Genomic DNA, 25,213 nt, shown 5'->3' on the forward strand with positions numbered 1-25,213 from the left:
GTACGTGAATATGGTGACCTCGGTTTCTATCCGTGCATGAATGACCTCCGCAACGCTGTGTATTTGGCTGTAACGGTGCCTGCTGACCATGTCGACTCGACAACTGTTCGCTTCCAAGACGAGCTCATTAGAGACATTCCGACAATTTTTCTTTCGTTCTTTCTCTCTCTGTCTCTCTCTCTCTTTATTTTTTATAAGGCAGTACATTAGTTGTCACGTTGTACAAGTATATGTCTAGATATCAACACACGAAGCCTCGATTGTCAGAAAAGTCCCAAAAAGTATAATCAGGTAAACACCGCTTAGCTCCTTGATCAGAAATACATGGAGGTAGTTGAGAGTAATGAAACTGCGAGACTTACTTGACTAGATTCTTCTTCAAAAGTGCGCGTCAGCATACACTCTTGCAGACGCTGAAGTCGCTTCTCGGCTGCTTTCGTCAACTTGGTCATAGCTCGTTTCAGTTCGTTGTATAACGCTACACTTCGTTCGAGGGAATCCCTGGAAGAGCAATACGAAAGAAAAATATAGTAATGCTACCTCCAGTATAACTCCTGTGATGTGAAGTGAGTACGCACTCTCTCTGATTAGAGCTTGCAACTGAGGTCACCACGTAGGGAAAGCGACACACCGGTTACACCACACCAGCTCGCGTGGCTCAGTGGTTAGCGTGCTGGCCATGTCACGTCGAGACTGGGAGGTGCCTGGGTTCGAAACTTACGATCACAATCATCTGATAAGGCGTGAGTCTGGGCCCCGCTAAGAACTCACGTGAAGGTCGGCATGGCGTATCGGTGAGCTCGATCATGCCGCATATTAGTGCACTCATCGGGCACCATCACACTTGTAAACAGAGCGGATATGATGTTATCTGGTGAGTGCGCTAATATCCGGCACGATTGAGCTCACCGATACGCCATGCCGACCTTCACGTGAGTTGGTAACGAGGCCCGAACTCACGCCTTATCAGATGATTGTGATCATGAGTTTCGGTGGCCTGAAATGCCGAGCTATGCCTACCGGAACCGGTACGTGGTACCGTGCATGACTCAGAATCTTACCCGTTGATTGGGTGCGGTAGTTACGGTACTTTGGAAGACACGTCATTGACTAAAACTCTCTAATAAGCCAAGGATATCATTGGCGATCAAACATACAGGAAACGGAGTAATCTCCATTCAAAGTTACATGTGACACGAAACAGCAGGTCAAAATTGTTAGTTTATCCCGGTATTCTTCATTGGAGGCTTTGTCGTCACAGGTGGGCTAAATTAGCCTACAGACCGACAGCTCTGGCGTCGATGATGATCATAGTTGTCTCGCGACGTAAAGCCATGAATTACCAGTAGTCAATACCTTGTCGTTCCGCTGGAAGCTCTTTGTCAGAGTGCAAGAACGTATTCTACGTGAAAATACCATTGCCTTTGGAGGCGTAGTTTCTTCGTATCAACAAATAAATGTAGACACCCGTATCAAAATGGTACTCCCCCAACCGGGCTTATTAGTAAGATATTCTAAAAGCGGCAAAACAGTCACTGCATACTTAAAACGATATATGACTAGACAGACGACCACCACACACAGCACTGAACTTCAGTGACGTCTGTGCGTCTAGTCCTATGTCGTTTTAAGTATGCGCTGATTGTTTCACCCGTCTTAGAACACCTGACGCGGTGGCGCCCGACGGAGGGACACCGAAGTTTTGGTGCTTGGCACGAGATCCACATCACAAGTAAAAATGATGCGCATTTCATCTCACTCCACTATTACGTATCTGTGGATGACGTGCATGTGTGGGCAGCGCACAGTGCTGAAAGTATACGGAACACGTGATCACCGTCATCCTTTCCCGGGGGTGGACAGAAGCGGGCACATGGACGCGTTCAGACACGGGTGGAAGATTTAAAATGCCTGGAAGCTTTAATGATGAGAGTGATCCAGAGGCTTCTAATAACGCTGCTCGGTGTTTCGCAAACTTTGGTCCAGCACTGTTAATGTTACCGGGCCAAAAGCTGGGAGCTATAGCTAAAAGGAAGTGCGAGGGCTTATTTAGCGGTACCAACCTCTTTTCGTGAAGGAATGAAACGACTGATCACGAAGGACATGATACGCTGGTCAGAAACGGGAATAGGGTAGATGCAACAGTGCTGCATTGCAAGTAGGTGTGTGTTCATTGTGCGACAGAAACAACAACTTTATTTGAATGATGATGAGTGGGGAATGCGACAGAGGTTACCCCACCGCGCATAAACGTGGCGGTTGTTAATGTAGTCACCTGTAGTCGGGGTTGTGAGGTGACCTGTTCCGGTATGACTGCAGTTCCTGAAGTATGGTGTCACCTTCCTCCTGCAGGTGCCGCAGCTGCTCGTCCTGAAACGTGTTCTGAATATGCCTCTTCTGGGCTTCCATCATCTCGGAAGCAAGTGCCGAAGAGGGTGGCAGGCGACCAGTGCGAAGGTCTTGCATCATGGTCACCAGTTGCCGGCCACATAGACGGCAGCCCGACATAAAAGGCTCCAGGAACTGAAACACAAAAGAGCATTCCGCCTTCAACGTTGTGGGTTGCCGAGCTTCCGGAACATTTTAACCACGAACACTGAAAGTGTGTCTTGTACAACCCACAGGTATTCTAGCACAATTCGTATTTCCGGCTTCCAAACGTCACGCCAAAGGTCACGCATGCAGCCAGTTTCGCTGCGCATTATACTGCTCTACTGAAGATGATTACCATACTACCATTTATTTATCATCATCACCATTCTGATGTGAGAATCACTAAACATTGAGAGACTACCGAATACGTTGCTAAATAATGCCAGGTTATACGTCACTGTTATGAATATAGTGTACAGCACAATAATTGTACTACGGAACACTGCAGATGAATCAATATTGAATGACGAGTGCTCAACTGAACGAAGAGTTTTCGATTTGCTTTTCCAGTGGGTCGTCTGCTGATATAGGTGTATTATGTAATTACAATTATTTATCAATGTGTCCTGGTATCCCGATCTCGAACTCGGCGATATTGAGTAGTGCATGAAATGCAACGTTTACCCATTCACGAGCTATATATACCGCACGAAATACAATCGCAACGTTTATTTGATATTATGGCCTACTACGTGCTGTGGCGTGAACTTCAGTGGCCAACTAACAAACTAACGATAACAACTCGGTGCGAGTTGAGGATCTGGGCCGAGGTACGCTCACCCTGGAAACGGTAGCCCACCCAGAAAACAAATGCTTTGCATTGCTACGATCGTCCTCATGGAGTTGTCACCACTATCGTAAGTATCACCGCCATCGTCATTCGGCACAAGTATGGCTCGAAGTGACAAAACGAAGGAAGGCGACCCGCCCAGGTGGATTCCCCTGGAGGCCATTGCTGACCCTACTTCAGACAAAATTCCACAAGGATCATCCCCCCCCCCCCCATTGTCGTTGATTAAAATCTCGCTCTATGACATTCTGGTGTTTCCTGGTCATTCAGGGTGCAATCACACCACTATCTAATGACATTATCAGGTGTCTACCTCTAACACAATCCAGAAACAACACTGGTGAGAATACGCAGTCTTCAAGGCGTATAACTAGGCATCTTCCCTGTCTGATGACAGTGTGGCGGCAGTGGACGACGACGACGACGACGACGATGATGATGATGATGATGTGACCCTGCTGCCATGTGCTAGCACGTCAGTTCTACCGGCACCAACCTATCGTAAGTACGCACGTCCTACGCACATCTGCGCGCTGGGACATTCCATCGAAGACCGACCGCTGTGGCGTCGCTCACGATCTCAGTTGTCTCGCGACGTAAACACCCAATTATTATTATTACATTCCATCGATCGGGACTCATGTAGAAGAACAACACCTCTTCTACATTTGGTGACCCGCACCACGAACACCAGAGTTCGGTGAATAATTCCGCCATCTACAATCCTAAATTTCACAACGACCACCGTCATCGTGCATCAAGATACGCACACCTGCCCAGGAAGCGGGCGATGCGCTAGGGCCCGTCTCGTTAGCCTACAGGGCACGTCATTCCACCGGGGCTCGTAATAAGAGGCCACGCTCGATTCTTCTGACCCGGCACCCTTCGGCTTCAACGCCCCATACTGGACGTTGTACGCCGTGGTCCCGCCATCTTTTTCAGACCTCCACGTACTTCGCGATGGCACTCCCCGGCATCAACAGCGACAATTCAATCAGCAACGCGCTCTGCTACCGGTTTCCGTATGTCGCTTGCCTTACCCCCACTGACGCCGCACGTGAGTGAGCTCTGCACCACTTTCTGGAAGACGCTCGCGGCAATGCCTCACGATTCCCCCATCGCTCTGCTATCATCTGACACACAGCAACATCGAGAGCAGCGCGACGTACAGCGCGTCACGCGCAAACGACGACACCCGCTATCCTGCTGCTGCCGGGCACACTGCCACGAACCCAAGGGGCACCTCCAGCCGCCCCTTGCCTACGAGTCACCTCAACCACTCCACCGCGAGCGCCGCTCCTTGTCTGAGGTGGGGGACTGATGAGGGGGAGTGCTGTGGCGGCCCGTGGACGACGACGATGTGACCCTGCTGCCATGCGCTACCGCGTTAGCCCGCCAGTTGTACCGGCACCGTCCTAGCGTGAGGCCACGCACATCTGCCCGCTGGGACGTTTATCCTGTCGTGTATCTGAACAACAGCTACATAGGTGCTATGCTCGACGGCCGAACTCTCTTAAGATCAGCAGCATCCTATTCACCATGGTCTGTCGTGCTCTTTCAGCTTTGTCATGTCTCTCTTATCTCACTCACCTCAGTTAACCAGAAAGCTCGTAATCCGGTCTGTGTGATCGGGAACGAACTTGCTAACACATATTTTTTAAATTCTGCTTTTGTTTGAATTTGTTAACCGTCCCTGAAGTACTGGTAACAATGTTCCAGAACCACCGTCATTCTGAGTCACTTATACGGTGACGTGTCAACGGTCTCCGCCCTTGGCGTTTGCTGGCGTTGGCATGTCGCCGCCTGCGTAAGCCGTCTGTTCTATTTTTTGAGTCCCCTTTTGGTCAGAGGTCAGTCACGGAAGACTGATATAGACAGAGCGTAGTGATGGCTCCTGAGAAGCGCAATGGGTGTCAGATTTCTACTGCGCACACACAAAAAAGTGCATACATGTATGCGAGCGTCCCTATTCAAACCCCTCTAAGCTTGGGCTAAAGAAGAACTGGGCATGGATGTCTCCGATGTTCTACGAGAACAAGAGAAGTGCTGGAAGGATTGCATCAATCCCCGTACTTGATTATCTTATCCGGGAATTCGCTCTCTGAACGACGGAGGGTGGATATCAAGGCGTTCAGATAAGCGAGATAAGCCTCCCAGATAAGCCTTCGATTTTTGTGGCATTTTCATTCAGAACACTGCAGTCAACACGTCCACTTCCAATTTGCGGTATGCTACAAGCTGTCTTTAGGGGCTGCCATCCATGCACGTAGATTTGCCGTTGATGACAATATGCACATTATCTTTCTGAGATTGAAAATAAGGCCATAAATAATCCGTGACTATGGTGTTATACATTTGCCGTATCATCACTAATCCGCAGGTATGTCCGTATGCAATCCTAATTTTGCCACACGGGAAATATCAAGAGGGAACGGCTAGTTGTAACGACGATATTTGTGACGAGATCCCGAGCGTAGCTCTATGGATGTGCATGCTGCAGGGCTCAAACTAAAACAATGTACCCTCCACACTCAGGCTCACTTGACCGAAAGTCATGGAATCCTTACGGATTGCCCAACGTCACAGTGTGACATAGTCTATGTGTAGCATTCCGACGATGGATCCTGCTACAGATTGGCCCTGTGCAGCTCCTATACGTATTCACCTGGTTAAAGGGACGGTCACATCCGGAAACCAACGAAACAGATACCACTATGTCCGCCATCGACCGACAATCTACTTGGCTAATTTTTTTCCTCCGAAACGTGCTCAGATATTAAATAAACGAATTTAAATATCAGCGCTGTCTCCGCGGCTGCAGAGGCTCCGGCGGCAACGACATCAGCGGGACGTCACTCCCGAACGGGAGGAGTGAGAGGGCGGCAGTGAGAGGAGAAAGGAGCCGTCCGGAGGCCCGCGGCATTGCTTTTCTCAAGGTTGTCCTCTGCTTGGCGATATAGGGAATGATGTTTTCGCCTTCTTCCAGAGAACGATTTCCGGCATACTCTCAACATTCGGCGTCTGCTCTGCTATATCGAATAGCAGCCAACCAAAGGCACTCTTTCGCGTGGGATTTTCGATACAGTGATCAGTGGTCCACGAGGAGTAGAACGACACAAGAGTTTCAAAATCGACTGTATAAGGATGCGACCGTCCCCTTAAGGACGTCCAATGTGCAAGCTTCGAACCGCAACGGAACTTGTTTGGTTGCCGTTAGCTTTAATTATGATCTTGAATTGGATTTCCCTCGAAGTATAGCTCTGTATAATGTCGGGGTGTAACTTCCTTTCCAAGACAGTGCTTATTCTCTTCCACTTACACAGGAGGTATTCCATGCAGCATGCGGTTCCATATACACTAAGCAGCGGTGTATCGAGGCATACTTGACTGTCATTTGTACTTAAAGGGACTGTCGAATCTGTCGCGGTGGATTCCGAAACTGTAGTGCTGTTTTACTCGGCGTTCATCACTGACAATAACGCGGGAAATCCTACGCGAATTAGTGGAGTTGTTCCAGTGCAGTTTGATATAACGCATGGCAAAAGTAGACGACGGATGTTGAGAGTATTCCGGAATTCCCTCTCTGGATATCGCAGAAAACGTCACTCGGACAAGGCCAATCAGTGAGCGCCCTTTGGCGCGGACAAGTACAATCAGAGAGCGGCTCGAGGGCCCTTGGCAACCGGGCAGGAGGGAGGGAGGAAGGGAGGGAGGGAGGGACGGCGTCTGCTAGTCGTGGAGAGTCCGTGATCGGCTTGTGGAATATTGTTTCTGGTTAGCACGGACGTGATCGCACAGCCAGGTGCGTAACAGCGTGCTCCACGCAACAGGGTCGCGTCAGAACTGACACTGGTAAGCGAAAGTCGGCGTATTTCCCGAGAACTTTGCATTGAGTATGTTGCGGTGCGAACGCGAAGAAGACGACATCGGAGACAATCGCCTGCTCTGAGCTTCCATTCATGTGCCTGGCTGATGTCATCATGGAGCTACTATCGTTGGGGCTTCCTTAGCTTCAGAGGGAGAGCGAATCTCGTGTATTTAATCCTCATGTGTATTTAAGTATAGAAATCTCGTGTATTTAATATCTAAGCTGTTTTCGGAAGAGAGACTTTGCGAAGTTACTGGGAAGCGGTGACGAATATTATCGTACTTTCCTTATATACACGTTTCCCGATGTGATAGTCCCTTTAAGCAACTACAGCATGACACGACAATGGTATATTACCGTAAAAACGCAGAAGCAGTTAGGCTGCTTACATAATGATTGTAGGAAAGAAGCACAAAACCACTGAGATAGAAGAAGAAGAATATTGCGTTCTAAAGTGATTTTCGTATACAGGCGACCGTCTCTTTGTGTCCTGAATTACAATGGTGTAGTGCACCTTTGCCTGTAGGCATTAAACCATGAAGCTGAAACCATGATGAGCCGTTGCCAAAGCAGTATTTTTCCATGTATTGAATTAACTCGAGCCCTCACGTTCTTTCTTCTTCACAACAATTGGCAAAGTGTCTGAAGTTGCACAACGGCTGAGCGTGCAACGACGTGAATTCTATTTCATTACAGCAAGGCTACATGTGGAAAGGCCCCCACTGAGTAGCTTCCATTCACAACCAAAGGTTGGCATTCGCCATATTTACCTTCCGGAAACCCATCCACTCCTGGTGGTCGTAAGCGTAACATCCTCCAAACTCTGGTAGCAGGTTGTCGTTGGTGATGAACCGGAGCAACTTCTCGTACGAAGGGGCTGGTTCAATCTAAGATGAAAGGAAACGCCATGAAGTAATGTAAGGAAAATAAAATTTAAAGAAAATCATCTGGCAGTCTTTTTGGACAGAAGCCAGTTAGTATACCACAAACTAGTTACGTAGAATGAGAGTGGGGTATACAGAACGGGCAAACGTAACTGGACAGCAGCACATTTCTTCATTTCTGAAGTTCCACTGGGGTGTGCTGGTCGATATGTACATTACGAAGTTAACGCTGTGACCAAACAACTATTTCGTCACGCGCATTATGTTTAGCCTATGTCATGCTACACTCTACATATTTCGTAACACCAATAGATGAGGTGAACACCATCTGAGGGAAAAGCAATAATGTAAAGACACTAAATGTCCAAGAATCTCGTGGAAGTCGAGAAAAAATAATATGTGCCGGTACCAGGGCTGGAACCTAGACTCTCCTGCCAATGACAGCCTTACACGACATGGGCGTGGCATTTCCTATGTAGCTCACCAGAGCTAATCCCTCCTACCTTGTTTCTACCTTTGCCAACCGCCCGAACCAATGATAACGTTCTCGCCTCATGGCGAATTCGAGTGGTCATTACGTGGCAACTTTTTTTGCCAGATCCCGCCTGTTCTTGCTAGTTTTGTCAGATCTCGCATGCTCGCGTGGCACTTCCCGAGCGCAAGGGATTTGCCAGCTAGCACTTTTTCCGCGCGGTCCTAAAGCGACCGGGCAGCGGACTGCTGAACTATACCCGGTGTCGTCATATCCCCTCATTGGTCCGTACGTCGAGGTTCGCATGAATTAGCAGACGAGGGAACCCGATGCCTCTAGCGTGATCCAAGCGAGTAAACCGCTAGATTCCTGGCACTCCTGTTCGGGTGGCAACGGTTACGTGATCCGCTCGGGCGCCGACCTAGCTATTTCCGAGCGCTAGGCCGTGTTGCCATGAAATGACCAGCCGAATTCGCCATTAGTTTCGCCAATTTCAATAGATCAGGACAGGATGATGTCCTTCGTCTCTAAGCCTGTCGCCCCTAAGCGCGTTATGTGGTGAAGTCCTATTTTTAGTGACAACTTGATGATTCCCAGCGTTGCAGAATGCTTGTCTATGTTCGTTTACCTTCTACCTCACAAAAATAATAATAAAACAACTACTATGATCACTAGCGACATCACAGTGGTCGATCAATTCTGCCCACCTCAGGGTTTTTCAACGTACGCCGAAAGCACAACACACTGTATTTAACGCCCCTCGCAGTAGACCTGAGCAACTTGTGCCCTGCAACCAGTTGCTAGCGTCCTCGGCCGGAACTCGCAATCTTAGGATCAGTTGGTGAACACGCTACTAACTGATCCACCGAGAGCGGTACTCACACAAGCAAACATGGTGATGATCATATAAGGTAAACTTTATTACGTACCGTTGTATTCCACGCGATACGGCTTCGCATGTCAACGCGTACGATAGAGTGGTTTAGGTAATCGTGAGCGTTCTCTTTTCCTTTCACGAGTCAGGTTTTAGTAGCGTGACGACACAAAGAGTTTTGGGTGAACCACGTTGCCTCACCTGCTGTGACTCCGTATCACGAACGGCAGCGCCATCTAATAGGAAATAAAGAGAAACACTTTTTCGGATGATCTATTATGTCCATTTGGCAAAGTTTCCGAAACGATTTCGCGCAGCACCTCACGTAGAACGTATAAGTCGTTGTATATCGTGTATTGTCCGCACGAAGTATTCCATGACTCAACCCACTGCGCACTGATAGTGGTGACCGATAGTCGGGAGTCACGAAGCGTCTGTTGTTCCATAAAACTCTCAATTAAGGCAACTCGCAAACTGCAGTAAATCATTAGATTTTAATATATACTAGCGCAGGAAATGTTACGGTGCCTACCTTGACCCTACTCTGCGGTAGAGCTGTTCCTCTTCCATCCAGTTGGCTTCCACCCTTCCATACGACTACAGAGCTGATGGCAGAACTGATATTCGCCTGGAATTACAATGGAAATCGTATTAAAGAACGTAGAGTACACCACGAAGAGGGGACAACATGACTGCAAAAACAGGAAACGAAATACCGCTGTCCACAAACTCTCATAATGCCAGATCACACGCAAGTTTTTCGTTACTATCGAGCAGTTAATTTGTCGATGCATGTAACATACATTTGAATGAACCGCTGAAGTATCAGATTAGCAGCTCGTAGCAGGTGTAGGAACGCTTTTTTTCATGAACCAGAATTTGCTTATCGTGCTGCACCAGAAAAGTAAGTGACAAATTTAGTCAGCTTAATTGGTCTAATATCACCCAATACGTCTCAAGCTGGTATTCAGTAAGCCATGTTGCCCAACTTTATTCTGCATGATCAATACCGAAATTTACAGACATTACATTTTTGATCAATAAAACATATTTATCAAATTTGGTCACTTTATTCGAATTAGGAATCTCTTAATTCAGTCCAGGAGTCGCGCGAAGTTGGAAGGCGTCCAAATAGATGATTTGTTACATGGAGGCAGTCAGGTTAGCCTGTTTGTACCGTTACCCATTGTTTTTTTAATCATCTTGTTACTTATTCAGCAGATACAATAGCTCCTAACATGGTGTCTAGTCCAAGGACTCTCGTACTGCATGTTACATTTATTTTGGTAGTGTAAGCCTTTGGTGGCTTATACACAAGGTGACCCAGGTAACATGGTGTCAACATTTAAAAGCGGACGCAGCTGCTCACGCGTATGAAACCTGCTGTATGTTGCTAGCAGTCGTGTATCTTAATCGCCACTAATTCTTTCATCATACCTAGTCAACTAATTATGTAAGACTAATTAGCTAAGTTTTAAAATATTGGTACACGCGCCGAGGTGTCAATTGGAACGTTGCAGAGCGCCTTTACAGCCTTTAAAATATAGCCAATTAGGTTTATCTAAACTACGTAACTACTAACTACGTAACGTAAACTACGTAAAATAAAATAAACAAATACTGGCGAGTTGGAAACACGACCGCTAACAACTCGGCTGGTTTCATTCGCGTGAAGCATTCAGTTTTTGTTGTTGTTGTAAACTTCGCACATGATAGCTGGGGCACAAAGTATACACAAACTGCGACCCGAGGTATTCTACTACAGGACGGCTAAAGAAAAATGCAAGGGCAGGGGCAAAGTTTTCAAGCGGAAACGCGAACTGGAGGATAGCGCCCATACAAAGATTGACAGCTACTATGGGCATCGTGCTCGATGCTTCGATGCTTCTACTGCGTCTAGCAGTCTGGTCGCTAAATAGGCATTTTAGACAGTGTAACACAAATGTGACACAAATGTGACTTCACAGACAGAGACGACGAACATCGTGTTTGCGTGAAGTCGCTTGTCCCCATGATGCTCTTACCCAGACGTAGGAACAGGAATTCCAAACCGCAACAGAGTCATATACGATTAAAGGAACAAGTGCGAGGCGTGCGACCCTCGACTCTGCACCCCGCTTAGACCCCAGTGGATGGAGGAAAGGAGCCATTCAGTTTCAAGGAAACGACTATACCCCAGCTCATATCAAGGCAACTCATACAAGGACAGCCTACACAAAGATAACTCCTGCAAGGACAACTCATACCATGCTCAACTTGTGCCAGTCTGAACTCATTCCAATTCAAGTGGCGCTGGGAAGGGCCATATCACATAGAAATGTCACAGAATGTGACTATACTGAAGGAAATGTATAAATCCCAGAATGAAATGTATGTACGTATATGCGTCATTAGTTCACTTTAACGATTTCGAAGCAGGAGAACTCACTTCAACGAGGCTGAAGGCTTCGTCCAGCGTTGTCCAGAACTGCTCTGTCGCCTCCGATGCGTCGACAAGAACCTGGAAGCCACGGAGGATAGTTTCTTTCCTGGAATCAGTTACGTGTAATAGGTCAGTAACATTAGCAAAACACTTTCCTGGAATATCGGAAAACTTCTGAGGTGGCACATTGGCAAACGCTGCGTTGCGTTTCAGGTTTGTCAAGAGCACGTTGGGCTCTGACAAATGCCATCGCGCATGCGCTTCGTAAGGAGTATCAAAGAACTTCTACGCAGCACATTTGCGACACAATACAGCATTTTCGAGTGGGGTACCCCTCCATGAAATCAGGAGTCGTCACTACGAAATACGCAAAACACTTTTTGGGGTCCTAGGCATGCGCAGTGACGAGCCCTTATTTGTTTGGTAAACCAAAGCTCTTGGGTAACCTCTCAGTCGATTCCTCATTACCAAACACGTTCTCGATTCATGATACCAGAAATGATTTTTGAACAATATAAATAATCGATTGGTCGCGCGTAAGGATCAGCTTCAGAAGAGAAATGAATGTGATTGCGTACTTTCCTTACATTTGTGCTTCATAGAAGAGAGCATGGCACCGATAGCTACTCTTGTCAATTGATATCATTAATGTAGCGGTGTTTTACGTCGCTGGAGAACTACGGCCATGCGGGACGCCATCCCGGGTTACTTTTCGCACTTGGCGCAATGGACATCGCGTTGATGTCCCTCATGGAGGACGAGGCATCAAAGCCTCTTGTACTACGTTTTCAAGTTGGTGGCATCTTCGGCAGTGTTCGAACCTTCAAGAGGGGATGAGTAAGTGGACGCAACTGGTCCACCGAGGCTGGTGGCTAGTCTTGAGATATCACATTGTTACAGGATCGTGCGCTATCACTTTGCGCACGCTATAATGTAGCGTCGCTGCCACAGCGCATGACCAGTGGGGGCGTACGGAAGGACACCGTGCGAGCGTAAGCTAATTTTTCAGGATTAGCGTGCGTACGTCAGCATTTTTTTGCGGGAACAGCTCGCATTATGCTGATGATAGGAGAAAAAAAATATGGAAATGTGAGCCCATTTACCGCGGGACAAGCTACTCCAGATCTATAGAAGAGGTAAAAAATACTCTAGAAAGACGATAACACTGCTGTGCTCTTAATCAAGGTGATGAGTGAGCTCAGTGCACTCTGACGATGAATAATAGGCCATTTGTCCCGCACTGCCACGACGTCAAAGGGTTGGCTATCAAGACGGTCCTCGCAGTATTCCGGCAAGACTGCTTCTTGGACTTCTGTGTTTTATTAGTAGAAATAAAAAAACAAGGTGTACTAAAAGTACAAAATTACATTAAATATGGTAAAAATTGATTCGCGCATCTCGTTTAATATCGTCTTGTCAATTGTTATTATATTTCGTCCGTCAATGTCGTGTGACTCAGTTGCAGGAGCGCTTGGTGAGTCTTGCGCTTGCGATGAATGCGCAGCGTCTGATCGTAGCGTACACGAAATGATAGCGTACGGTTCACTAAAATTCTATTTCTATTTACTTACTTTGGTATGGTGTGGAAGTACATGAGGAGGCAAGCCAGCTGACAAGGTGGTACATCAGGCAATTCCTTGAAGATTGCGCTCCGCACGACGACAACGCTTCGCCCTGCCGCATCTCTGCAGCCTGCAGAAAAAAAAAACGGACGTGTTGCAGAAAAATAACCTGCGCAGACATATGGCAGTACGACATCAACTTCTAAAGCAGAACAAGCACAAAACCCCAGTGCAACTACGTTCTCAAGCGAGAACGATACTACTGTAGCTCACACACCATTTTCGGCGCCAGGATCAACACCGAGGCTCTAAAGAACTCCGTCAACAAAGACTAGAAGCAACAAACCACAGTCACATCCGGGAAGAACAATAACGGAGCTATTCTTCTTTGCCTTCAGCTCAGGACGCTCACAAAACCCCGCCCCACCTCCATTCCACTTCCCATCTGAAATCCCTAAAGCGAACCGCACACGCACTACTACTTCACTACAACTTTGAAAAAAAAAAAAAAAAAAACACAAAAAAACATGAAAACAAGAAAAACAAACAAACAAACACGGAGACAATAGTCAAGACGAGAGTAAGAAGTGGTTTGCAGAGCAGCTTCATCTTCCGCCTGACCAATTACTTCTGCGAAAGTTATCGTGAAGAACGTCTTCATCTAGACCAATTACAAAGGTAACCACCAGTACTTAATGTGTAGGGAGGACACACGCATCAGTCACACAATCACGAGAAATGAAGTCTACGGCGTGCTCGCGTTATTACCGTTGGCTCCCGTAGATGGCCACCTCTGCGCGGAGCCTTGGCATGACGTTCCAAACAAAAACAAACGAAAAGAAATACGGGTGGCTACACAAACCACCCAGGACGATGACGATAATGAAGACGAAGTCGAACTGAGAAGAGACAGAAATGGAAACAACAAAAGAGTATGCCGAGTTTATGAGCGCACACACTGTCTTTTTCTTCTTCTTTCTATGGAGTGGAAACAAGGAAGCTATATATTTCCTCCGCATCACGGGGAATTGGGGGGAAGAATGCTTGCAATTGCGCCACTGACGGTTTCATAGACCGCGGTCTTACGAAATATAGTATTTTAATTCTGTTCGGCCTCCATGCGCGCAGTTGTTCTTCCGGAGAAACGGAATAGAGAGATCTACTGAATTGATGCAGGCAATGAAAAAGACACGATAAATCATGCCGTCAAATCCAAATTCAGCAATGTGATGTCATCCACTACAAAGCAAGCGTGTGATCGCCTGCTGACTGCGGAACGGTTACGGGGCCACCTCCCTATCTACTAAAACTCTGATGCTGCTCCCGAATTTCTTTCGCCTGCGTGGCGGTGCTTGTGGAGGCACAATCGAAGTCACTAAACGGTGGAAAGTATAGCGCTGTTCTGATGCTGGAACGCACAAAGAGACGAACACAAGCCTCAAGGTGCCTTAGAACATGAACGATCGAAATATGACGACGTTGAAAAAGCCACGCAGTAACATAGGAAATCGACCAAAGAACGTCCCGATTGCCGGTCGAATGCACTAACCACTGAGCTACGCTGGCTCTGGCACTGCATGCCGATGGCTTGCCAAGGGGTCTCATTCAGCGAAAGGAATCACTCACTCTCTTCACCTTACCCGCTACATGTTTTCTTTTTTTCTTTTTTTTTTCACACGCGCACACACATACATGTAACACGCAGTGACGTACGCAAGGTATATCTGGTGAACATGGTGGAAAGTAACTGACCTGAGGCTGGCACACACAAAGAGACGAACACAATACAAGCCTCAAGATGCCTAAGCACATGAAAGATGGAAATATGGTAGTCGCCGGAAAAGCCAAACAAAATGATGGCGGCTGCTGTAGCGACTGGAATAGCTCGGAATGGAGAACTCGATCGAGCCAGATCAGACCCTGTGTGAAAGTTCTCACTATGCAGACAGAAAGAAATAACAATTGCGGGTTTTACTTCGAGGGACAGTTTTGGTCATGATCCCACGAGCCAACGCCACACTGTTGATCGGTAAGTGCATTGACATTGCCCGCTCGTGCTCTTCTTAACCTGCGCTACATTTGGTAGCAGTTAGCGTCTTCGCGGAGGACGATTTCCGATGGAACCTGACAGAACCCGGGAGAGCTCCTCCCAGCTAGGAAGCTACCAACGGAGCCACAGAGGCCCGTAAAGTCGGCCACCCTTGGACATTTCATTACGGACAGAACACTGCCTCCCGTCTTTGATCGTCTCCTAACCATGTCAATGCTAGAGCGGTGCATTTGTGTGTACCGCATCTACTGGACATTCCAAACAATATAGCCTGATGTTGACATACATACAGGGTTCGCCAAGATAAACTTCGGGGTTTGTAACGAAGATAAAACAAATAAAAACAGTTTGTTTCGTGAAGCTAAAGTAGATGTTAAAGGACGTATTATGCCCCAACATTTGATGTCGATACTTCCACTTGGTATGTTTCTCTGCGGATAAATCGTGCAAATTAAAAAACCGTCGCTGCCTAACATTTCCAAGCGGCTATACCTGTGTTTCAGCTCCTTTCCATCAGATGGCGAAACGGCTGAACGCGGCGTTGCAGACGACATCGAAACCAAGTGACAAATGGAACTGAATGCAGAGTCGTGCTCTGCAACGCGTCCCATTCCACGTTTCGCCGTTTCGCTATCTGATGGAAAGGAGCTGAAACACAGGTATAGCCGATTGGAAATGTTAGGCAGCAGCGTTTTTTATTTTTTTTTTATTTTCACGATTTATCGGCTGAGAAGCGGACCAAGTGGCAATATGGACATAAACTTTTGTAGCGTAATACGTCCTCTAACGTCTACTTTTGCTCCCCGACACTGTTCTTATTTGTTTTATCTTCGTTACAAACCCCGAAGTTTATCTTGGCTAACCCTGTAGTACCCAAGTCATCATCATTCATACTGAGTGTCCCGTAAAAATGAGACCGGCCTCGGAGGATCAGTTGGTAGCCTATCTGCCTGTTGATCCTAGAAGGTTGTGGATTCGAACTCGGCCGAGGACGCCAGCAACTTAGTGGCAGGGCACAAGTTGCTATAGACACTGTCGTTCTCGGGTCTATGACTAGGCGACGTTTCCGTCTTTCCACGGCTTCCAAGGTTGCTGCGTCAGTTTCATTGTCCCTGCCACGAGATTAACTATGGCTGATTTGCGTTGCGTTCGCGCTTGATGAAATATGAGCCCCCCACTGTTCATCCCACCATCCTTTCAAGGCCAGAAGATGTATTGGGGCTGAAGTCCAAAACTTCCGATAACAATACGGGAAAACGCAGGCGACCAAAATGCATCTCTCGGGCCCGTTTTAAATAGGTGCGCCGTGTGCCGAGACCGCGGTGTACGTTAATTCGCATGTGGGCAAAATGGATCCACAGGCAGTCCACTGCGCCGTCGTTCATTATCACGGCTGTCTAACGGCGTAAAGTCACGAACTATTATTATTAGCTAAGTGAGTGTTAAACAATCATCACTCTGTTGCGCAGAAGTAATTATGCTTAGGGTTGGGAATCCCGGGCCACTTTTACAGTCCCGGGATTTCGGTAGTTTTCCTGACTAATCCCGGGATCCCGGGACAGAAGCTCGGGATTGGCTTAAAACCGAAATAGCACGCATGTACAGCCTTTGTGTAGCAACTCATGATTCTCGTGTGTCTCTCCTCGGCGTTCTGTCACTGCGTATTAATCAAAATATTCGTTTTTAATATGCTGCACTTCTTATCCAAAAACTAATAAGCCCTGCTTTATGTTCTCCTCAACTGAAAGGGTTGTTTTTATTCGCAGTTGTCACGCATATAACGCCCACGAATTTATTTCATGCTGTCACCGAATACGAAAGAAAGATTCGACTTCCAAAACTGAATCACTGGCATCAAAACTTGCCAAGCAACAGGAGATGAATACCCCCGGCTGCTTGATGTTGAGGAAAAGGCTGGTTTCCGAAAACACTTGCTTTTTCTTCCTTCGTTGTGCCGTTGTTCACGGGCGCGCCACCTCAAACAATGAAGGCAACGCACGAAACTCCGGCGCGCGTGTCACAGGCGTCAACAGTGAAAGCCTGACTACCGGCATCCCGCAAAAAATAAAAAATAAATAAAAAAAATCAGATGCGTACGCTATTGGACTGCTTAAAAGGCAGCTAAGGAGAAAGAATTGTCATTCAAAACGCGTGCTAGAAATTGAATAACTAATAATTGCTACACTGTTCTGCGTCGCAAGAGCTCCAACATTGGGTTTGCAGTATCCTCCGCAAATCCCGAAATCCCAGGATTTTTTCGAAAAAAAAATACCGGGATGTGAAAAGACAGCCCGGACCCCGGAATTTCGGGATTCGGGATATGCCAGATCTCAACAGTAATTATGAAGTGTGCAAACCCAACACGCTTTTCCCAATATAGCAACCATTTGGTCGCCGCGTACCGCTGTGCACAGCACAGACCGCCAGGGACACGACGAGAAATAGCCTTCGTTCAGACAGTCGTCCTGTCCGTGGCTACTTGTGCTTCAGTGTGTGTACCAGATACAAACTACAGCCCATTTCAGCACTGTGGGGCACCGCTGCGACATGTTTCTCGAAGGCGTGGTGCTACACTACATTTATCAGAAAAGAGAGAGAGAAACTGCCATTAAATGCTCAACGAAGGTAGTTCGATATTTGGCCGGTATATTCATGACTTCCAGGTAATCTTATTCCCCGATCAATTCGCAGCCCACGTCGGTGATGATGCCGCGAGGAAGCATTTTTCGCCGTTCCCGGAACAGCAGCAGCGCATCCCGTCACAAGTATCCCGTCTTTAAAATTACAACCCGCGCTACGTTCACTGAATGCAGATACTAATTCGGAACATCAAAGAGATAACACCGCTGCCGATATTAAACTGACAATGCTGGTGCCGACTGTGCTTCAGGACGCAGAAGAAACGCCCTATGTTTTTTACGTGTCATCACCGCAAAGTAACTGGGGTCATGAGCTGGGTGCAGACATGGACAGATAGATAGATAGAGGGCAGGACGGAGGAGAAGAGTGAAACCGGGGGGGGGGGGGGGTAAGTTTGCGTCTTGAGCCGACATCTGGGTTAGCTGGGTCGACATCTGCCTCGAAAGTTTCTGGGAGAGCCCAGGGTAGATCTCAGACAGCACGGCCGGTGTTTGGATTTTAACCAGACATGTACAAGACCCTAGAAATATTCTTAAATGCGAGTATAACTAGGACACGGAGTATTTAAAATACGACACTAAACCGTGCAGGGAGAACGTAATTAAGATACGGTATACAAATATTTGGAACAGAAAGTAATTAGAGTAGAGCACTTAATACCTAAAACGTACTCAAGACAGTAGTATTTAAGTACATTAGTACAGTTAAGGACAGTAGTATTATACGTTTAAGGTATTTGAGTACTCGTCAGGAAAGTGATGAGTGTCATGGGACATTATGGTTCCGTGTAGGATTTGTATTTCACACTGTTCGTCAGTCAGCCATCCTCTCTTCTTCGAAAAATATTCCAGTTGGTGCATAAGCTGTTGTCCTTTTCCACAATGCATAAAAAGCAGAAGAAGAAACGATAAATACGAAAATCGTACGAAGACAAATAGACGAACGAAAAGTACTTACGTAGAGTATTGGGCAGATAATACAAAAAAATGTATTTGAAGTAGAGTACGAATACCTTTCGAAAAATAACTAAGAGACATTAAAATACTAACAAAAGTAGTTAAAATACATAGCAATGTACATAAACCACTGAACCGGTAAGGGTCGGGAAGAATGTCTGGGACCAAAAGAACAGTCGCTGTTTCAAATATCGGCGGCTCTTGTGCTGAGGAGCTTCCTTTAATATTTAGAATCCAGTATTTCGAGTACGGTACTCAATATGCGTACAAGTCTGATTCGAACTCATCATCTCCCAGTCCGCAGCATTGTCTGGGAGTCAGCACCAGCGACCGAGCAGAAAGCAGAAGCCGACTGTGTACATTTCGTCCCTCTGGACTCGTAAAAATTAAAAGAATGTCGCACGCCGCCACCAATAGCAGGCAGGTGCGTCGCAGTATACGACTCGGTAAACAAGCCTTCATCAATCAACAAAGCTCCACGGTTGACAGGCACTTTGCTATTCGTTTACGTTTTGTTTATATGTGAGCGTGGGCGTCTAAAAAAGAACATTACGTCGAAACATAATGCACCCGTGTGAGTAGGACTGGCAGTATCATAAGTAAAGATTTCTGAACTGCGCAAAATCCGATTTCTCCCCGAAATCCAAAGACGTATTACGGTGCATCAAGTATCAGGTAAATTATATAGCAGCAGCTTGTACGCACGCATGCCCTCTCACTGTGTCAAAATTGCTTTGTCCAGGGCCAAATCCAGCCCACCAACGCTCTGTCCTAAAATAACTTCTACACTTTCTGGAGTCTGGACACCGTAGGAATTCGGTCCTTACTGTGAAGGGACTATTAGAGAGTGTTAGTACATGGTACGCTATCGCATAGCGTATGTAAGGGGTAGCGTTGGTGGTTCTCCGCAGTGCGCGATGCTCTCTTTCTATTATCAACTATCAGAACATCAGCGCATAACCATCAACGCTATCCCTTATGTACGCAAAGGCGTGTGATCTACTAAAACTCGCTATTATACCATTTCATCACATTATCGCAAGCAACGGGGTAGGACTTGGTGGTGGTGCTGGTGAAAGGGCTCGCCGTTGTCGGCCTTACAGAGGTAGGCAACGTCACGCCCTGGGGGAATGTGCGTCCTGGGCCGACTTCTAACGGAACTGTGCCGACAGTTCCTTTAGAACGGGGTAGAGTATCGCCCTTGGCCGGTAAACTCCTTAATCATCATACTTAAAACAAAGTGGTTTGTGTCTGATGTAAGCATTACTTATGAGCTCAACAATAAATTAGTCGAAGCACATTTTATGTTAGAACATGCGGTGTTTGTGACTATTTCCCAAGGAAGGAATGTTTTGAAAAAAAAAAATGTGCATCTTGATCTGCGGTTGACCTTGGCAAAGAGAAAGCAAGAAAAAAAAATCAGTTTCAGATGTAAAAATGGCACACGGTGCACAACCCAAATGCGGGAAAGGCAGTTAAACCGAAAAAGTCAGACCACGAGGGCATCCTCTCTCTTGGACATGATCTCTGCTCATTTTCCTTCTTTCGGTGTACCGTTCAAGTACCACGTTCCTTGTACATAACCACCGTTAACACCCGACCTTCGCTAGCATCAACATCTACACTGTGTCCCAAACGAAGTGTCCCACAATCCAGCCGCCGATGCCACTTTGCACGAAATGACACAGGCGGAACGCCGTTGATCATTTGCCATGCAACAAAAGCAAAACACATCCTCCCTTGAGTGGCGTAAAAAAGAATAGTCTGAGGCTATATCCCCATGACCGACCTGTCGGCAGCCCGTGCAGCCGCGTAGCGTTACGGCGGTACAGCAGATATGCGTTTTTTCTCCGCGGATTCCTTACCGATTATTTATAATCCTGACAGAGTAACTTTCGTATTGAAGCAGGCGTGTCGAGAATTCTTAATCCGAGGGCGGGGAGGGAGCCCCTTAGGTGGGTGCGCCGAGGGGGTCAGGGTCACGTTCAAGTTCAAGAAGGGGACTGGAACTAAGGGGGGGGGATGTGACCTAATCACCGAAGTTCGTTAGTCTGTGAATTATTTATAGTGGACGCATTATAGAAAGATGAATGTGCCCGTTTATTGTTCGGCAACTGGAGAAAATAAAGAGAAATCTATACGGGGAGAGTGATGGAGTGGCTGGAAAAAGAAAACCGTTCGAAGCTATGATTCGAGTACAGTTAAATATTTGAAACAGAAAACTGGGATAGAAGAATGCATTGCAGGTGGCACGCAGGTGTCGTTAAGTTTTGGGCACGTTCAAGTGATTCAGCGGATGAAAGTCGTGGATGTGAAAATAAAGGTTAAGCGAGCGCATGATTGGTGCTTTTCCCGTCGACTGGTCCTGCTGGTGTCTGTGCAGTGAAGAGGATTTTTCGTGAGAAAGTATTCGGTGAAAGTCAATGACGATGCTGACGTCGGCTCGGATGTCTCGGTGTATTGCGCGAAAATACAAAAACGAATCAACGCTTCGCTTTGTAGAGGACGGTGGTCTTCCTCTACACGAGTCCGATCGATGATGATGGAATCTTCTGGAGGGCCCGATGGCGTGGCCGCTGTCCAGGCGGGCATCGATGGAACTCCCTGGCCGACAGGTGGCACCGGGGTCAACGTTCCACGGGGGTACACACAGAGGCCACAGTGAGTTCTACTCCCAGTCTCCCCGTGCTTCACGACGGTCCTCTTCGGCAATTTCCAGGCGACAACCCTACGAGCTCACCGCTCACGTACCGGTTGCGGTACTGTCGCCTTCTCGACCACGCCGCTTCAGCCCTTCACTGGAACCCGCCCGGCTTACACTGCTCTTGCCCAAGTCATCATGCAACTGCTCTACCCACTGCCGCGAACTCAAGCCGTATGCCAAGCTGTCCCTCGTCCACGTGCCGTCGTCATCCTTCCCGACTTGGTATCGGGCGAACCTCCACCGCACCGCACCGGTCCGCGTCTGAGGGGGGAATGATGTAGCGGCACGTGGAGGACGACGGCGAATCGACCCTGCTGCCGCGCGCTACCGCACTGGCCCGTCAGTTCTACCGGAACCGTCCTAGCGTGAGGCCGTACATTCTGGTACATTCCATCGTCGCCAGTCAGGACTCGTGAAAAGGAAGACCACCTCCTCTACATTTGGTGACCCAAACGAAGAACACCATGTTCGGCGCAATTCGGCCCTTCACCATTCCAAATTTTCCATCGACCAGCGAATCACGTCAGGGTCACCAGTTGGAGAGCGAAAGGAATCAGGCTGCTGGGCTCCGCAAGATCAATCGCTTTACTCAACTGTTTTCGATGAATCTAAAAGAAGAACTCAGGGCGGCACGCAGATGATCGCGATTGACGGTGCTGATGTAGCAGGGCGCTACAGTTTCAACGCATACTTTGTGTTCCTGTTGTCAATAACTGTCGTTCTCGTGCCTACGTCTAGGCGGCGTTTCCATTATTCCACGTCTTCCAGGCTCTAAGTTGCTACGTCAGTTTCACTGTTGCTGTCACGGTGTTAACTATGGCTGATTTGCACAGTATTTGCGCTTGGTTCAAAATGAGCAGTGTTCAGCAAACCCTCTTTTCAAGGCCAGCATGTGTATTGGAGCCGAAATCGAACACTTCCAGAGCAATAAGGGAAAACGCGATTTCCGCAAATGGACTGCAAGGTTCAGAAATTGTCGTGTAAGCTGAAGAAAGAACCCCATGCATGGCCACAAATGTCTACACTGCGCACGAAAACGACACGGTTGTGTGTGACAGACGAACGACTGTTGATGAAGCGGCAAATTTGCTCGGTTGAGATATATAGTTATGGAAATAAACTGATTGCTGGCCAAATACTAGCTCAACCTCGTACTCTCTACAAGGTACGCTTGCGACACTGCTCCCCAGATAAATTATTGGGCATAAATATGAATGCCGGTACAATGCGTCCATCGGAGAAACTTTATTTTACACACCCCCAACATCTCAGCCAACCGAAACAAGCTTCGAGGAATATTCGCTGATATCAAGCCAGAATGGGGAGCACATTCCAACTGAGGATTACTTTTTCCTGTATGTCGCGAGTCAGCTTAGAAAAAGCCGTTGACCTAACCTGCCTTAACCTGACACCAAACGCCGCTTTCCAGCATTCCAATAGAAGGAAAACAAAATGTAAGCATGACGCAAACAAGCTAATGTGATATTCCCCTATTAAGGCATTCTATCACGGCAGAGCGGCGCGACGCCAGAGGGCGTCCCGTTACGCCGTACTCTGATTGGCCGATAGCAACCCGTTACGACGCCGTTTCGGTTACATCGGCTTCCGTTTCGGCTTTCTTTCTTACAGGAAACCAATTAAAATGGATACGAGGCTACGCCATGATGAATGACTCCGTGGCCCTAAGCTAGGCCTAATTGTAGCAGATAAAACTCTCGAGCACACTACTGCCCCATATCCATACAAGAGACCAGACAAGTCTACAGGAGCAAGGCCAGTATGGCCCCCTGTTGGAAAGTCGGACGTATTCATGTAACACGCGCTATCGGATTTTACGAGTGCTTTTTTTCCCCTACTCGATCTTACTGGTACGTTATAGTGAGTTGTATCATCGGCAAGCAGGGGTCACGGAAGGAGTGGTATATGACGTAAGATTGCACATAAGTAGGTAGATAATGAATACCGTGATCGTAAAAGTTTATACATATTGCATGAGGGGGAGTACTGCAGATGGAGGCATAAATATAAAATTGAGAACAGAATGAGATTCGGAGCGCATGAGTAGGTGAAACACCTTTTCAGCGTTGCGTAAGGGGCAGGTAGAGGACCCAGCGCAGGTTCAGTGTACTAGAAGACAATTAAGCTCACACAAACAAGACAAAGAAAGCAACAGATCGAACTAGCCCTCTGTTATTGACCGCGTTCAGTGTCCTGGACAACGCCACTGACCCTATACATGAAGAGCTGACCATGAGAATCAGAGGGTCCTGCTTTCGAAGTTGTAGACCTAACATAATAGTGGGACGCGCTGCAGAACTAATTCGCTCGTGACAAAGATTGTTACTGTAAGTGGGTACGCGTTATTGGCACCGTTGTCTTTAGTTCCAGTGTCTCCGGCCGTGCACAGATAACCAAACATGAACATTTTTGAAACATCGTTATGATCCCGGTGTTGCGGGTTATCATGGGCTGGTACATGTAAAGAACGGTTTCAAGTGCAGTGACATTGATATTAGCTCAGGAGTAGCAATTAGGTCAGTTCAGAAGTGGAAATTGGGGTCGGTTCCATCCGAAAACTGCCACTGGTTGCATTACGCGCCATCCTCAAATCCCTCTCTGCAAAATAAGGCAGCTTCTACCGAAAGTCCACTAAGACCAACTACAGTATGAATATAACCTGACAATCACATCTTATAAATAATAAATTCCAAAGAATGTACTGATCTGCAGATGGGTGTCACTTGTATAGCTCCTCCTGCGTTCTGAGGTTACGATATTGCACGCCCTGCACCAAAATGCAAGCGGTACTGTAAAAGAGTGGCACATAACAAATAACGAGATTTAGCTAATGCACAAATCGTGATTTCAAAATCCGTCGAGGGGTTTACGAGGCCATGCATGTTTTTGAAGATCCCCAAACATGCTTTATCTCCTTTTTTACAAATATCGCGCTGCAGGTGTCAATGCACTTAGAAAACGGTACGCGCCACGTAGGATTCTCAGTGGCGCAGAAATGTGTAGACCAGTACAGTTGACCACGCACTCTGATAAGCAACTGCAGTTCCAGTTACGCTGAGTCACACAGAATGCTTTTTTTTTTTTTTTTCATGAGGCGGGAGCAGACAGAAGCTGTGAACGAGCTGACGTATGCCGTTCTAGGAGTGAACACAACTACAGCAAAGTATATAGTGAGTACAGGAAATATTTAGAACACGAGACAGTCCTACAGGTCCCTGTCAGTATGAGTGTGTCCAGTGAACAGTCTCTCTTCGAAATGTTGACTCCAAAGCCAGAGTCCATCCACTTACGTAACTAGATTGCTGAACCGCATCTAACAGTTAAATACGTACTCCAAAGTTGGACGCACTGGACGCACAAACAGCGAAGACTCGTTCGACCAAAACAATAATGTTAAAGACGCATTTTATTCCCACGACGTCCTTGTCCGGTAGTTGGTTGTCTGTCGGTTCAAATGAAAAGAACTGTTGGACGCCTCCAGAGGCGGAGATCGGCCAAACGAGGAACTCCATGCCAGTGATTACCCCGTGCAGTCAAGCG

At 47.2% G+C, this 25,213-nt stretch overlaps 1 protein-coding gene across 3 annotated transcripts in view; it reads right to left on the reverse strand.

The window, feature by feature from the left end:
• Positions 1-25,213, reverse strand: part of LOC135378435 (uncharacterized) — a 662,816-nt gene that overhangs the window by 130,461 nt on the left and 507,142 nt on the right. For all 3 annotated transcript variants that reach the window (XM_064611464.1, XM_064611465.1, XM_064611466.1), the window contains 6 exons: positions 13,315-13,435; positions 11,750-11,849; positions 9,854-9,949; positions 7,862-7,978; positions 2,276-2,523; positions 363-501 (listed from right to left, as the gene is read on the reverse strand). In XM_064611464.1, the coding sequence (XP_064467534.1) occupies positions 363-501; positions 2,276-2,523; positions 7,862-7,978; positions 9,854-9,949; positions 11,750-11,849; positions 13,315-13,435 (821 nt within the window). The remainder of the gene's footprint in view (positions 1-362; positions 502-2,275; positions 2,524-7,861; positions 7,979-9,853; positions 9,950-11,749; positions 11,850-13,314; positions 13,436-25,213) is intronic.

Source organism: Ornithodoros turicata, chromosome 1 (assembly GCF_037126465.1).
Source record: "Ornithodoros turicata isolate Travis chromosome 1, ASM3712646v1, whole genome shotgun sequence".
NCBI lineage: Eukaryota > Metazoa > Arthropoda > Arachnida > Ixodida > Argasidae > Ornithodoros > Ornithodoros turicata.